At 37.8% G+C, this 13,756-nt stretch overlaps 2 protein-coding genes across 6 annotated transcripts in view; both read left to right on the top strand.

Annotated features, from left to right (window-relative positions):
- The window catches only part of LOC131684772 (uncharacterized), a 736,395-nt gene that overhangs the window by 63,891 nt on the left and 658,748 nt on the right, over positions 1-13,756 (top strand). The gene's annotated exons all lie outside the window — the stretch shown is intronic.
- Positions 10,119-13,717, top strand: LOC131684771 (uncharacterized protein K02A2.6-like). The gene is made up of 2 exons (XM_058967905.1): positions 10,119-10,379; positions 11,206-13,717. Exon 2 carries the CDS (start codon positions 11,206-11,208, stop codon positions 13,180-13,182), a length of 1,977 nt encoding a protein of 658 aa, XP_058823888.1. The 5' UTR covers positions 10,119-10,379; the 3' UTR covers positions 13,183-13,717.

The raw sequence follows: 13,756 nt of genomic DNA on the forward strand, positions 1-13,756 counted from the left end.
TCATGCACTTGAGCGCGCGTGGGTACCACCGAGCCAACCAAGCGTGAACGTTCCGGATTAGTTTTAATTGTTGTTGTGCTGTCAAAAATAACCTCATTCGTCATTGTTGGCCGCACCAGCCGGTTATAGTGGAAGGTTGTTCACCTTTCAGTTGTTGCTGGCGACGGCTGTCGATTTCCTGGCAAAGATTAGTGAGCTGTTGAGTTGCAGCTAGTTCTTAGCAGCATCAATTAACAAAATTAAAGTAGGTGAACTGGCGTGGACAGGAGGAGGAAGAGCCGTAGTGATGGTTTTTACCTTCCTTATAGCGAAATAAACTATTAATACTACTAAAGGTTTCATATGCTTCCAAATTAAAGGCTTCTGACAATTAGGGGACCCAAAATTACAATCCGTAGTATTTTACACGTTTATTCATTAATATACGATTCTCACTCGCTCTAAATCGGATACTGTTTTGAACCGCTTGTTTCGACTAAAATTACTAGATTACCAGAAAGAAATAAAGTCGCTTTCGTTGTCCAAATCCTTGCAGGATTGGTTATTTTGCAGTTGACTAATATCAGGGACGGATACAGAAAAAAAAAATCGAAGGGGGTTTGAAATTTCGGTTTTAAAATGTTCATTACATAACACGTAATAAGATATAACCTCATTTTATCAAAATCAGTTTTGATTGTCTCATCTGGTTTGGGAGGATTTTGAGCTTAGAACGAATTGAAAATAGAAACTAATTTAAAATTTCTCAGCAAGTTAAAATATTTCAAGGGGGATCCGGACCCCCAGGACCCTCCCTCTAGATCCGCCACTGACTAAGATTGTGACTACTAAAAATAGGCTAATCGCTTACACTAAATCATTCGAAGCAATGTTCAGCATCTCATCTCTCGCCGAGTCGTCAACATTACCAACTTAAAAGGCCGATTGAGAAACCCGATCAGATTCGGTGTAACTAGTAGTTTTGGCATCTCTGAATTAGGTACATTCTCCGTTGGCTGCCGGCTGCGAACATTATTCATCAATTGCACCAATTCTCATCGTGCCTTTTGACCTTCTCAGCACTACGCTAATGCCTTCTATAGCGTGGGTCTGAAATGTTACAAGACACTTGATGGAAGTGTCCAATTGACGGTTCAGATGTGTAGTTTCGATAATTGTTCCACGCCAATTTTTAGCCACACTAATTTGACGTGTTGAACCCTCATTATAATTTGATTGGAGCACCGGTTGGATGCAGTTCATTGCAAAATAGCTAAACAACCAGCTACTGCAGGTTTTGTACACCCTTCATCACAAGAAATTATTTTTACATTTCGGGGTTGTGCATAAGGCACGTTGACCGAAAATTTAAAAAAAAGAATTTATTGAAAATCTACTACACTCCTGAAATGTGTTTACCGTATCGTACTAAACGTTTTCAAACTTCAACAAATAACCTAAATAGAGCTGCATTGTTAGTTTGATATTCAAACTCCGGTTCAGTATCATTTGGGAATGATACAGACTTAAGCTATAATTTTGAGTAATTTGAAATATGATGCAATAAGATTGTATTGTTTTTGCCGTTAGTTTTAAAATATATAATATAATAAAGAAGAGCAAAAACTAGGAACAGGAAGTATTTTTAATACCACAAAACACGTACTAAAAATAGGAAGGGATGGTTTTATCGTAGAGCAGTATTCGAACTTGAGACATTTGGATTGCAGCACATGGACCACTAAACAGAACTATTTAAATCATGACAAACATAGCAATATTTTGTAATCATACCTTATCTTCAAGTAGAGCAACGCAAATCCGATAAATATTCGCAATATAAGTGAAATTGTGAAATTTTAAGTCGTATTTAACTTTTTGAAGTCGTTGTGCTCTATATCGAAGTCGTGTATATGTTTATGTTGCCTAATGACTATGCCTGCACATGAAGACGACTTTGATGCGTACCACAATGATTTTATTAAGTTGTTCATATGACATTGAATGAAGCATAATATGATCATATTGTGAATTGTGAAAAAATACGATTTTGAATGATTGGAATATTTGTTGCTATATAAATATAGGTTATCATTGCTACACGACCAACTCAGATTGAACACGATTTAAAACGTGATTCTAAATCAAATGGCGTATTTTGATCATGTTTGTAGTATTATGCGAATACAAATCAATTTCTACAGACTAATATTGACTGTCGTAACGATTTTGAGGCTTTGTAGTTATTTTTACGATTCTTTTTCTACGTTAATATTCGATTGATGGGTTGCTTGGCTCTTAATGCGACATCAGTCAAGAAATATTTCCAGAAGATATAGCTTTACATCACAAGTGACGATCAGTTTACATTAAAACAACACTTTGAAGAACGGTGTTAACAGTAATGTATCCATATTGCTTCCTTACGGAACTGTTCATTTGTTGCTTAACTGAAAAGAAACTCTGTCTTTAACGTTTCTTTTCAGTGTAGTAGCTCTTGTAGAAATCTGACATACGTATAGAAACTCGATCAGTCAGAAAATTTTCTATAAAACAATTCAACGATTTACCCGATCGAGAGCTGCTTCACGAAATTTCACTATATTATGCATCCATCTCGTTCCATGAAAGACAGTTTAACGCGAAATTAAGAACATTTAAACTTCTACATCGAAGTTACCTTCACTTAATGCTTAGTTTGAAAGATATCGGTTAAGTAGTTTTGGAATGGCAGGTAACATCGCAAATCATGTTTTTCCAGAGACGTTCTACAAAAAGCTCCGTCACTAAGTCGTTTGTCGGTATTTTTGCATAGAAAAATTACAGCATGTTATTGAAATGGTATAGGGTAAGGTTTTTTTTGTCAACAGTTTTTTTCGGCATTTAATTAGCAAGGGACTGGAAGGTGAAGTATATTTTTCAATATTTAGAGCCATAGTACTCAAGGGAGAGCAAGGTGTTGAAAGGAGAAAGTTTAGAAAAGCGTGGAAGGATCATATATGCAAGCTTAGAGCTCACCGGCGACTTAACCCTTTGTCTGCTACCGTAGTGGTCAAGGTCTTTTGGCATTAGAAATGCGAATCACCTGAGTCTACGGCATGTCCGAACAAGCGTAAAGTAACTTGTTACTTCATGCTGTCGGAACCGACAGCATGAAGTAACAAGTTACTTTACGCTTGTTCGGACATGCCGTAGACTCAGGTGATTCGCATTTCTAATGCCAAAAGACCTTGACCACTACGGTAGCAGACAAAGGGTTAAGTCGCCGGTGAGCTCTAAGCTTGCATATATGATCCTTCCACGCTTTTCTAAACTTTCTCCTTTCAACACCTTGCTCTCCCTTGAGTACTATGGCTCTAAATATTGAAAAATATACTTCACCTTCCAGTCCCTTGCTAATTAAATGCCGAAAAAAACTGTTGACAAATTAACTCAATAGGTCGTTAACAAAAATGGTTAACAAAAAAAATGGTAAAAAATATAGGGTAAGGTGGGGCAAATCCGACCTAGTAAATGGTTTTGGCTGTAAAATGCTCATTTTACATCGGATCAAGTCGTTTTATATACCAAACTAAAGGTTAGACTCCTGGGCAACTTTCTATATATAGTATTTTATTTGGATCTTGGGAATATCTTGTGATACAAGTGTTTTACAAAAATGTTCATTTTTGCTGTTTTCAAAAATGGTGGGGTAAACCCGACCCCCTATGTTTTTGGTTGATTTAGTGCAGCTATTATCCAAACTTTATGGTTTTTCAATTAAAAATCAATGAATGTTGTGTTATTGAATTGTAACATGAAGAAAATGGAGTTCAATGTCAAACTTGGAATGCTAAAACCATGAGCAATGATACCCATTTGCATCGGAGCAATTGCTCGACGAATACTATAATCATCACGTTTTTGTGTCTTTTGTTTGCAGATATGAACCATTTTGCATAAAAATAATAAATAATAGCTATAAAAATATATTTCAACCTGAAAAATAAAAATTTTCTTCGCAAAAAAGCGGTCGGATTTACCCCAATATTTAGTGGTCGGATTTGCCCCACCGCGTCATTTTTCATTACGATGCAATTAAAAAAAAAATATGAAAAAGGTTGAACTAAATTCTTCTATGCACTTTGTAGGAATTTAATCAAAGAATTTAAATCCACTTACATTTATTAAGCAATCACTTTAACAATCAGAAATATCCTGTAGTCAATGATGCACAGAAGTCGAATCAAAAGTTGTAAAAACACACTTTTTGTCGTATGAGCATCTCAATGTAGACTAATGAAATGCTGTCATACCACCATTATGATTATTTTCGATGCTCTACACGACAACATTGATATTAGTTCGCGTAGTGCTTCTGATTTTCGGCAACAGAGGGAGGTCAGGTTTACCCAACGGTCGGATTTGCCCCACCTTGCCCTACTATAATTAGGGTTGTGGTACCGGTAATACCGGTACTGAAAATCCCGGGAACACCGACCCATTTTTGGTACCGTAATACCGGTACTGAACGAAAGCCAGTACCGGTATTTTCGGTACCATACATTTTTTTTGTGAAAAATATGTGGACTCTCTAGGGGAACCAGCTTAAAAATTTCGGTCTGCAAGATGATTTTTAATTATTTTAATTACCTTTTAGATAAATTGTTGACCTAACACCTTTGTGGGAGAATGAGGTGGGGCCATCATCGTAATAATTCAAGAAGTTAAACATTACTAGCTCACGTTGCACTGAACAACATGTTTAAATTCCTGCACTATTTTGTCGAAATTAAATTTTAATGATCTTGTATTAAATTTCAAAATATTCATATCTAGCGTAAGAGACGTAAAATTTTGCTATGATTTTTTTTATTAGCGAAATTCTGATTGGTTTCTGTATTTGGTTTGCTCTTAAACCTTTATTTATAAAAGAACGAACAGCGATTTAGTAACTAACAATTTTAGACTTGCTGAACAGTTGCAAATGAAACGATTTGTAATTATTGGTTATCAGAAAATTCAGCAAAACTCTATAGTTCACAGGAAAGCAAGGGGCCTTGGAATATATAAGAGAATAGTTTGCAAACGACATAAAGGTCGAAACCAATATACATAAAAGCAAGAGAGGAAATGCGAGCAACCTTCCCGGATTTACTTCCATTCTCGCTTTGATTTACTGTTGCATAAGAATTAGCTCCCTTGGCATTTATTCTAACTTTCTAACAACTAATAATGTGGTTATACATCGATTGGATACAAAAGGGTTCGTAGTTGGGCCACTATTCCTTTGCAGTCTCTGTAGGATGAACATTTTATGGACACGAATTGTTACGAATTATTACAAATTACTCGGACTAGCACATTTCACTACATCTAACGGTACACTTCAACACGAGCATTTGGGTCGTTTTACCGCGGTCTCCTGGAGAATTTCACACTGGGCGGACTTTCAACCCTACCGTTGGTCTCTGGGCAAAATAAGTACAAAAATGAACTATTTAGTGTACTAAATAAACCACAAGGACATCACATAATTATATGAAACAGCTTAATTAGACAAGACCTTACAATTATTTAAACACTAAAGATCGTTGCAACCGAGACGAACATTGGTCGACATTCAGCTTCAGGTGGGTTTCCGGGACGGCGATGGTGGGCAGGTACAGGAACAGCTGATGACGTAATCAGACCGGGTGGATCCGTCAGTCAAGGTCCAGTAGCTGCGGCAACTCGGCCGTGTAACGTTGGCCTGCGTTTCGGGAAAGGTCCGGGAGTGATACACTGCACATAAGCTTTCGCGGGCTACTTCTACGCACTGTCGAGTGGGGTTTGTTGCTTGTTTAGTCTTAATTTTGTATCAGTCCTCACAACACTTTTTTATAATGGCGTCATTTGACCAAAGTAGAATTTGCGTCACTCCGGTGAGTAGTATTTTTCGAAGGACTGAGCCATGCTTCACTGCACTGATCCCACTTCGACTTTCTGTATCACGGGTGAAACGCACTATCCCAGTATGACGGAGAGACTATGCTGCTGCGGGTCATCACTCCTCGGACCGAACTTTCATTAATTGATCTTGTTTTCGACCCGCGAAGGCCTTTTTATTCCCCCGTGCCAGCGGAAACCATCTCCACTCTCGATCGATGACCTCTTGTCGTATACAGCGTAGCAGGGCAAAACATTGTTTACAAACAAGTATGGGTTGGTGCCAGTATAAAAAGTTTATCTGAATTTTTAGATCAGATTGGTTGCATGCATAACCTTTACATTGCATAATTTTCACCAAATAAACAAATAAACAAAAAATGTAAATATACTATCTGACACATAATATAAACAATTGAGTACATAAATAAATAAATAAATAAATAAATAAATAAATAAATAAATAAATAAATAAATAAATAAATAAATAAATAAATAAATAAATAAATAAATAAATAAATAAATAAATAAATAAATAAATAAATAAATAAATAAATAAATAAATAAATAAATAAATAAATAAATAAATAAATAAATAAATAAATAAACAAGTAAATAAATAAATGAATAAATATTGACGGGCACCAACCGAAGACTACTAAACATGAAATACTCATCCTTCAAACACACGGAAGCTATGACATTTATTTCACATTTAGACATTTAATGACAATATTTACAAATATAACCAAATTTCTAGGGGTTTACATTAAGCTGGCCCAGTGACCACAGATTTATTGTAACCAAAGAAACACAGGTCACAACAGATCGCGAAGGAACGATGAAGAAACCAAGAGCGTCCTATTCATTATTTATGTTAACATCAAATGCATAAAAATAATATCAATAAATTAATTATTGAATGTTTTAATGAATAAATTTAAACATATATCAAAATGCTCAATAAATTAGAAGATGGAGGGAATTTTGAAATAACTGGTAGTCGATTGGTCGTTTGTGAAATGAAATCCACAAATTGCTGTCATTTCAGGACCTGCTTTGGGCGTTTATTCGCTGTAAAAGTGTACCAAAGTATAGTCGGACATAGCGGAATACGCCGGCAGAAATAGATTCCAGGAGTGTGACGAGCCGAAAAATCGCTTCTCGGAGGTTTTTACATTTCTTATATTCTTCCCTCCCTGTAGTCGCATCGTCAGGAGCGAAAACAAGCGGGGTAAACGAATACATCTCCGTGCCCGCCGCTTAGCACTTTTGTACGAGCGCTGTTACTGCGAACGTGTGAGAAGAACCAAGGTATTACGAAAGTGAGACGGACGAACTCACTGAAAAGTGCGTATGCACACCACACGGAGAGTTTCATAGGCGGCATGTTTTTTCTGACTGTCTCGTTTTTTCTGCTACGGACTTTGTGCGTTGGGCGTTCACTGGTTGTGTGCTTACTGGGGGTGTATTCTTGGGTGCGCATTGAGATATCTGACGTTTAAAATACGCACACCGAGATCTCGCATTTTTATACTACCGCCCTCCCCTTAAGCCCACAAGCGGTTTGTTTTCCTCCCAATTCGCAGTGCAAATGATTTGTTTTCCTCCCAATTTAAACGTCAAAACGGCACAATACTAACGCAGCTGGATAAGTCTATGGGAATCGTGACGGGAGTGAGTGATGAGCGGGCTCTGTATATTTTTGTTTCTCGATGCACACTGAGAAACAGAACCCTGTCAAAAAAAATGCGGACGAATATGGTCAGGCGATTTAAAAAGTTTGACGTTTAACTCAACTCGCCTGTGCTAATTGCCCCTAGAAACAAATACAATTTGCGAATGCGATTTAAAGGCAATTTCAATACTTAGACAAATTTTCTGGCGGCTGAAATGGACTTGGTTATTTTTTGCGTTTTGCAAACATGGCGGTTCACACAGAAAAAAATATTTTGTAATTTTAAGTTTATTTTCATGCACATATTTGGAGCATGAATATAAATGTAAAATTAAGTTCCACCACAAATACACACGACTTGTCGTGCTTTCTTCAACGAATTTTATTATAATTTTACACGTGAATTGAAAATTACAGTTTCTTTAAACGGAAAACCAATGCACATGAATGTGTTTTTACTCGAATATTGTTGTAAAATGAATGACAAGTAATATTACACGAATGAAAGTGTAAAATTGTATGCTGATTGATGCTTAAATTGATTTCAACGTAATTTTCAATCAAATTTTTGATTCAATCTATGTATGTTTACATTCGTATTGATTTACATGTCGTTTAAATTTCAATATTTTTTGGTGTGCATGTTTGGCTTAAGCTTAAAATTGTTTTTTGAACAATTGGTGTGTTCTCACTTGTATTTTGTTTGTCTAGTGCACTTCATTTAGCCGACGAATGTAGAAAATTGTGGAATCTTGTGTAAGTATAGTAGAACAAGATCTCTGACATAAAGTCTTATTGAACGTCAGATTGTGATAAGTTTTGGTGTGCAATACCAATTTAACCCTTGATTCTTCCTATAAGTTGGTGGTGATTACCTAGTATACTGGTAAGTATATGTGAGTAGATAATGAATCCAAAAATAAGTATTATTTTTAATTTTCATATTAAGCAATTAAGGACGATTAAATGGCGCGTTCCGTGGGTGATTTGGGGGCGATTTAAGGGCGGGTTGGGCGTCAAAAAAATGACGGCGGCAAATCGCCCAAATGTTGCATTTGAAATAGCCCCCTAATTGCCAGCAATTTGCTGGCAAATTGAAGGGCAATTAGCGCATCCGAGTTGGCAAATAGCCCCCAGTTAGCCAGCAACTTGCCCGTTTTGACTGGGAAATAAGGGACATTGCAAGATGACGTCATATGAGAAAAAATCCCGACAAACATATGATTACGGCCTAAAAGCCAACTGTCAAAATCCACTTTGAATGGAAATTCCGGACAAACCGTTACACGCCAATTACAGATGTTGGTAGTAAACGAAAGAGAAAAGTTTTCTCTTTCATAAACTGTTGTGAGCTGTGTTCGACTAGTAACGGTTTGTCTGGAATTTCCATTCAAAGTGGATTTTGACAGTTGGCTTTTAGGCCGTAATCATATGTTCGTCGAGAAATGCTCGAAAAAATGATAGTTCAGCGAGCTTGTTTACAAGGTGTTGGAATTTAAATCAATTCGATCCAAGTTTCTTGTACTGGGTGGAATCAAAAATTTTCTAAGTCCATGTAAACAAGCTCTTTGAACCGCCAGAAATGTGAGGGTATACTTTTTCATGCAATATTCTATGCATGTTTTCTATTTTCGTCTCTTTTATTCTGCTGTGTAGTTTTGGTAAGTATTCGGCGAGTGTAAAAACCGAACATGTCTAATGCGCGCGTTTTCCAGCGCGGCAGACGAGGGGCGGATGGAGGGATATGCTGTCGAGGATTATTGTTGTGTATTATTGGTAACATATAAAAATTGGTATATTTTTCCATAAACATATTCTAATTTATATATCAATTAAATACATTAAATACGTGTCGATTTCTTACCTTATGTAAGGGATCGAAAGTCTTATTGTAATGTTATAATCGATACAAACATTACATGGGTAATTGGAAAATTAATTGAGCTAGCACATACCTTAATCCTGGAATTCAGTTATTTGCATTAACTCTACAGTTCACATTTTTTTCTTTAAATGTCCTAATACCTCAACTTCCGCTATTTTTCCAAGAACGAAACTTTTCTCATATGATCCCTAAGCTTATTTTACACTAAAAAAGTAAATTAAATAAGAATTTGTTGTTAAATGGAGATGATATGTGCGATATTTTTTGGAATGACCTAAGGTCAGTACACCGACAACTGGATTACGAGAGAAACTGCATATAGTTTTGTAGCGTTATTTTGAGATGCTCCCAAAAATGTTTAGACGAAAGGAAATGTTTAGACGAAGACAACGGTAATTGTATTGAACGTGACAACTTTGGAGTGTTACAATTTGCATCTAAAACTAGCAGCGGAATTTCAAGGTGATTTTAATATATTCTTAACCTAATTGAAAGTAGCAGAAAAAAGTGAAAAGAAACGTAAGTGTAGGGTTCTACTACGGTGACGTACCTGAAAAGAAGAATACCTTGAGCGATGAACAGTGGTTAGAGAGGGAGAGGAAAAAGGGAGAGGGAGGATGAAGGGGGAAGAGGAACGAGAGACTGGACTGGTCAGAAGGAAGGAAAAGAAAGTGCAGAAAAAAGAATGGGTTTAAAAGTGTAAAAGTGCGTTTAAAATTATATTAGCAAGTTCCAGGATCGAGCTGTTACATTTGGCGACGAGGAAAAGTAGCAGGGTATGTAGAAAGCTATTTAATTCGATGGAAAAAGTTCATTTGAAACATCGTTCGGTTTAGTATTCAAAATGGCTGAAACGAACAACGGAGGAAAAATCGTTTGGCGGAAAGATGTGAGCAATTGTGAAGGTGCAGATGTGAGAAATCTGTTTAGGTGTGTGTATTTGGGGGTGACGTAAAACATTGGATAATGTTATTGCTCGGAAATTCGAGACATAGATAAGGAAAGATGTTGAATGATTCTCGTTCTAGTAGTTAATATGTACCGGTGAAGGGTTAAAGCACTGTGATAAGTAAGTGGTGGCGTACGATATTCTAGCCAGAAGTTAACTCGTGAAGAGTTTGTGAAAACCTGTTTGGGAACTGGTTGGTAGATATATTTTCTGATTAGAGAATCAGACGTTGGCATACCTAATATCTGATTTGGGAATCAGAATGATTCTAATAATGGATCAAAAATAGAGTTACGTTTCTTGTGATCTTGCAAGTATTTTCTCCGGATTGTTGTTAATATTTGAAAATCAGAGAAACCGGTGTAAGTCCGATTTGGGAATCGGTTTTGTTGTGAAGATGAGTCAGTGTGGAAAGCTTTACTGTTATTGTGTGTGGAATCGGTGATTCACATAATGTAGACCTGATTTGGGAATCACCAACCCGTAGATAATAGGATGGTTTTTTTTCGTCTCGACGATCATTGGTAATATGATTACTGATTCGGGTAAGATTATGATCCGGTTCGTTTGGGGATGGATTGGAGGTGATTTTTGCCAAATAAAGGAAAGTTTACCAGCTGCGATATAAAAGCGGTGTCATATCAGTTTAAAAAAATTGGGTGTGGTATACACGCTCACTTTACTATTAGTTAATCATGGTTAAGGAACAATAAAATGTGCAATAAAGTTTTGTTTTGAATATTTTTAGCCATGCAGCATAAATTTGTTATTCTTCATTCTCTTCATCTCGTTTACGTTGCTTTTCAGATGGATTTGACACGAATTATACCACCTTTTAGATGCAATGAAATGGAGAAAACAAAATTACACAAAGAATGGCAGATTTGGAAAAGATCGTTGGAATATTATTTCGAGGCGGAGGACATTACCGATCAGAAACGAAAACGAGCTAAACTTCTGCACCTCGGCGGGCCTCAGTTACAGGCGTTATTCCAGTCGCTTCCAAACAGCGAGCGATTTGCAGTGGTATCTCTGGAGAAGGCATACTATGATGTGGCCATCCAATCATTCGATGATTTTTTTCAACCGGGACAACAAGACGTCTTGGAGCGCCATAATTTACGGAGGATGAAGCAACAAGAAGGCGAAAGGTTTGCCGAGTTCGTTATCAGGATTAGACAACAAATAAGTGAGTGTGGTGTTGACAAGTTCGAACCGAGCGTTTCAAAGATCCTTACGGACATCATGCTAACGGATACCATAGTAGAGGGTTGTGTGTCAGACGAGCTGCGGAAACAGATTTTGCAGAAGGATCGCTCATTAGAGGAAATTGAAGAAATCGGAAAGTCACTAGAGGGAGTGCAAAGACAATTGAAGGATTTTGGATCAACCCGAGAACAATTGAATCAACACGAGCGTGTGTACGATATTCAGGCCAAACGGCGGTATCAACCCCCAAACTCGAAGACAACTGGAGACTTCCAACTTAAGTCCAAGAATTCTGAAATAAAATGTTTTAAATGTGGGCTTTTTGGACATATATCCACGGACACACGATGCCCTGCCAGAGGAAAACGATGCAAGCGTTGCAATAAACCAGGGCATTTTGAAGTCCGATGTCGAATGCAGGCTAAAGCGCCTTTTTCTGGGAAGGCAGAGGCGACAGACGCCAAGAGGATTCGGGTGATTGATCATGCAGCTCAAGACGTGCAAGGTACTCGAGAATCAGATGCGATTGAGTCTAGTGAATCGTCTACGATTAACTTACCAAAAACATATTACGCTTTCTATTCGGGGAACGAGTCTAATATGGTTACATGCGTGATTGGTGGAGTTTCACACCAGATGTTGGTAGACTCTGGAGCAGAAGCAAACCTGATTACCGATTTTGATTGGGAGAAATTGAAGTCATCGGGAATCGAAGTGATCAGCTGTAAAAAAGGAACTGACCGTGTGCTAAAGGGTTATGCCAACTCGATACCGCTTACGGTATTAGGTACGTTTAAAGCAGTTGTCTGGGTTGGTACAAGATCGGTGGTAGCCGAGTTTTTCGTGGTCCAGGGGGGACAACGCGCTCTTCTGGGAGACACTACATCGAAACGTTTAGGAATATTGAAAGTTGGCATGGGAATAGATCAGGTAACAGGAAATTTTGAACCTCTTACTAAGATCACCGGTGTTTGCGTGCATATCCACTTGGATCCAAATTTCAAACCAATATTTCAACCAATGAGGAGAGTTCCGGTGCCACTAGAAGAAGCCGTTAACGACAAGCTTAAGGAGCTGATGGCGAGGGATATCATCGAAGAGAAGAAGGGGCCGGTGAGCTGGGTATCTCCCTTGGTGGTGGTTGGGAAGGCGAATGGCGAACCCAGGATTTGCCTTGATCTGAGAAGAGTGAATGAAGCTGTTTTGAGGGAAAGACACCCAATGCCAGTGATCGATGATTTCCTTGCCAGAATTGGACCAAAAATGATTCGTAGCAAACTAGATGTCAAAGATTCATTTTTACAACTTGAACTGGATGAAGTTTCGAGAGATGCGATGGTGTTTCTCACAGCACGGGGACTGTACAGATTTAAGCGCATGCCTTTCGGGTTGGTATCGGCACCAGAGGTTTTTCAGAAAACAATGGACGCGATACTGGCTGGATGTGAGGGGACCTGGTGGTACATTGATGACGTTTATATCGAAGGCAAGGATAAAAAGGAGCATGATGAACGTGTCGAAAAGGTAGAGTCATTTCTGGAGCAATCTAATGTAAACTTTTTTTTTTCTTATTAATTAATTGCTTGAATTGACTAAGAGGTGTGAATAAAATCGTTTCAAATTGATAGTTATTGATTTAGTTTTGTTTATGTATTCTTTTCTATCCCTAATTTCATTCAGGTATTGGCAAGATTAAAAGCATGGAACGTACAACTCAACTGGGACAAATGTATATTTGGAGTCGAGGAGCTCGAGTTTCTTGGTCATAAGATAACAAGTACAGGAGTAATACCATCAGATGCTAAGATAGAAGCTCTGGCTGCTTTCCGAAGACCTGAGAATACTAACGAGGTACGCAGCTTTCTGGGGCTAGCCAACTACTTAAACCGTTTTCTACCAAACTTGGCCACGGTGGATGCACCGCTAAGAAATTTAACAAGAAAAGGAAACACGTTCAATTGGCTAGCCGAACATGAAAATGCTTTCAACCAAATCAAGACAACATTGTCTAATTCATCTTCTCTGGGATTTTATCAACGAGAAGACAGAACACTGGTGATGGCTGATGCCAGTCCTGTTGGGCTTGGGGGCTTGCTCATCCAGGTAGATAAGCACGGTAAACACCGTGTAATCAGTTTTGCTTCAAAAT

The sequence above is a fragment of the Topomyia yanbarensis genome, chromosome 2, assembly GCF_030247195.1.
Source record: "Topomyia yanbarensis strain Yona2022 chromosome 2, ASM3024719v1, whole genome shotgun sequence".
NCBI lineage: Eukaryota > Metazoa > Arthropoda > Insecta > Diptera > Culicidae > Topomyia > Topomyia yanbarensis.

Bases quoted from the DNA above. Each gene is read 5' to 3' on its own strand.
- LOC131684771 (XM_058967905.1), top strand. From the start codon at position 11,206: ATGGATTTGACACGAATTATACCACCTTTTAGATGCAATGAAATGGAG.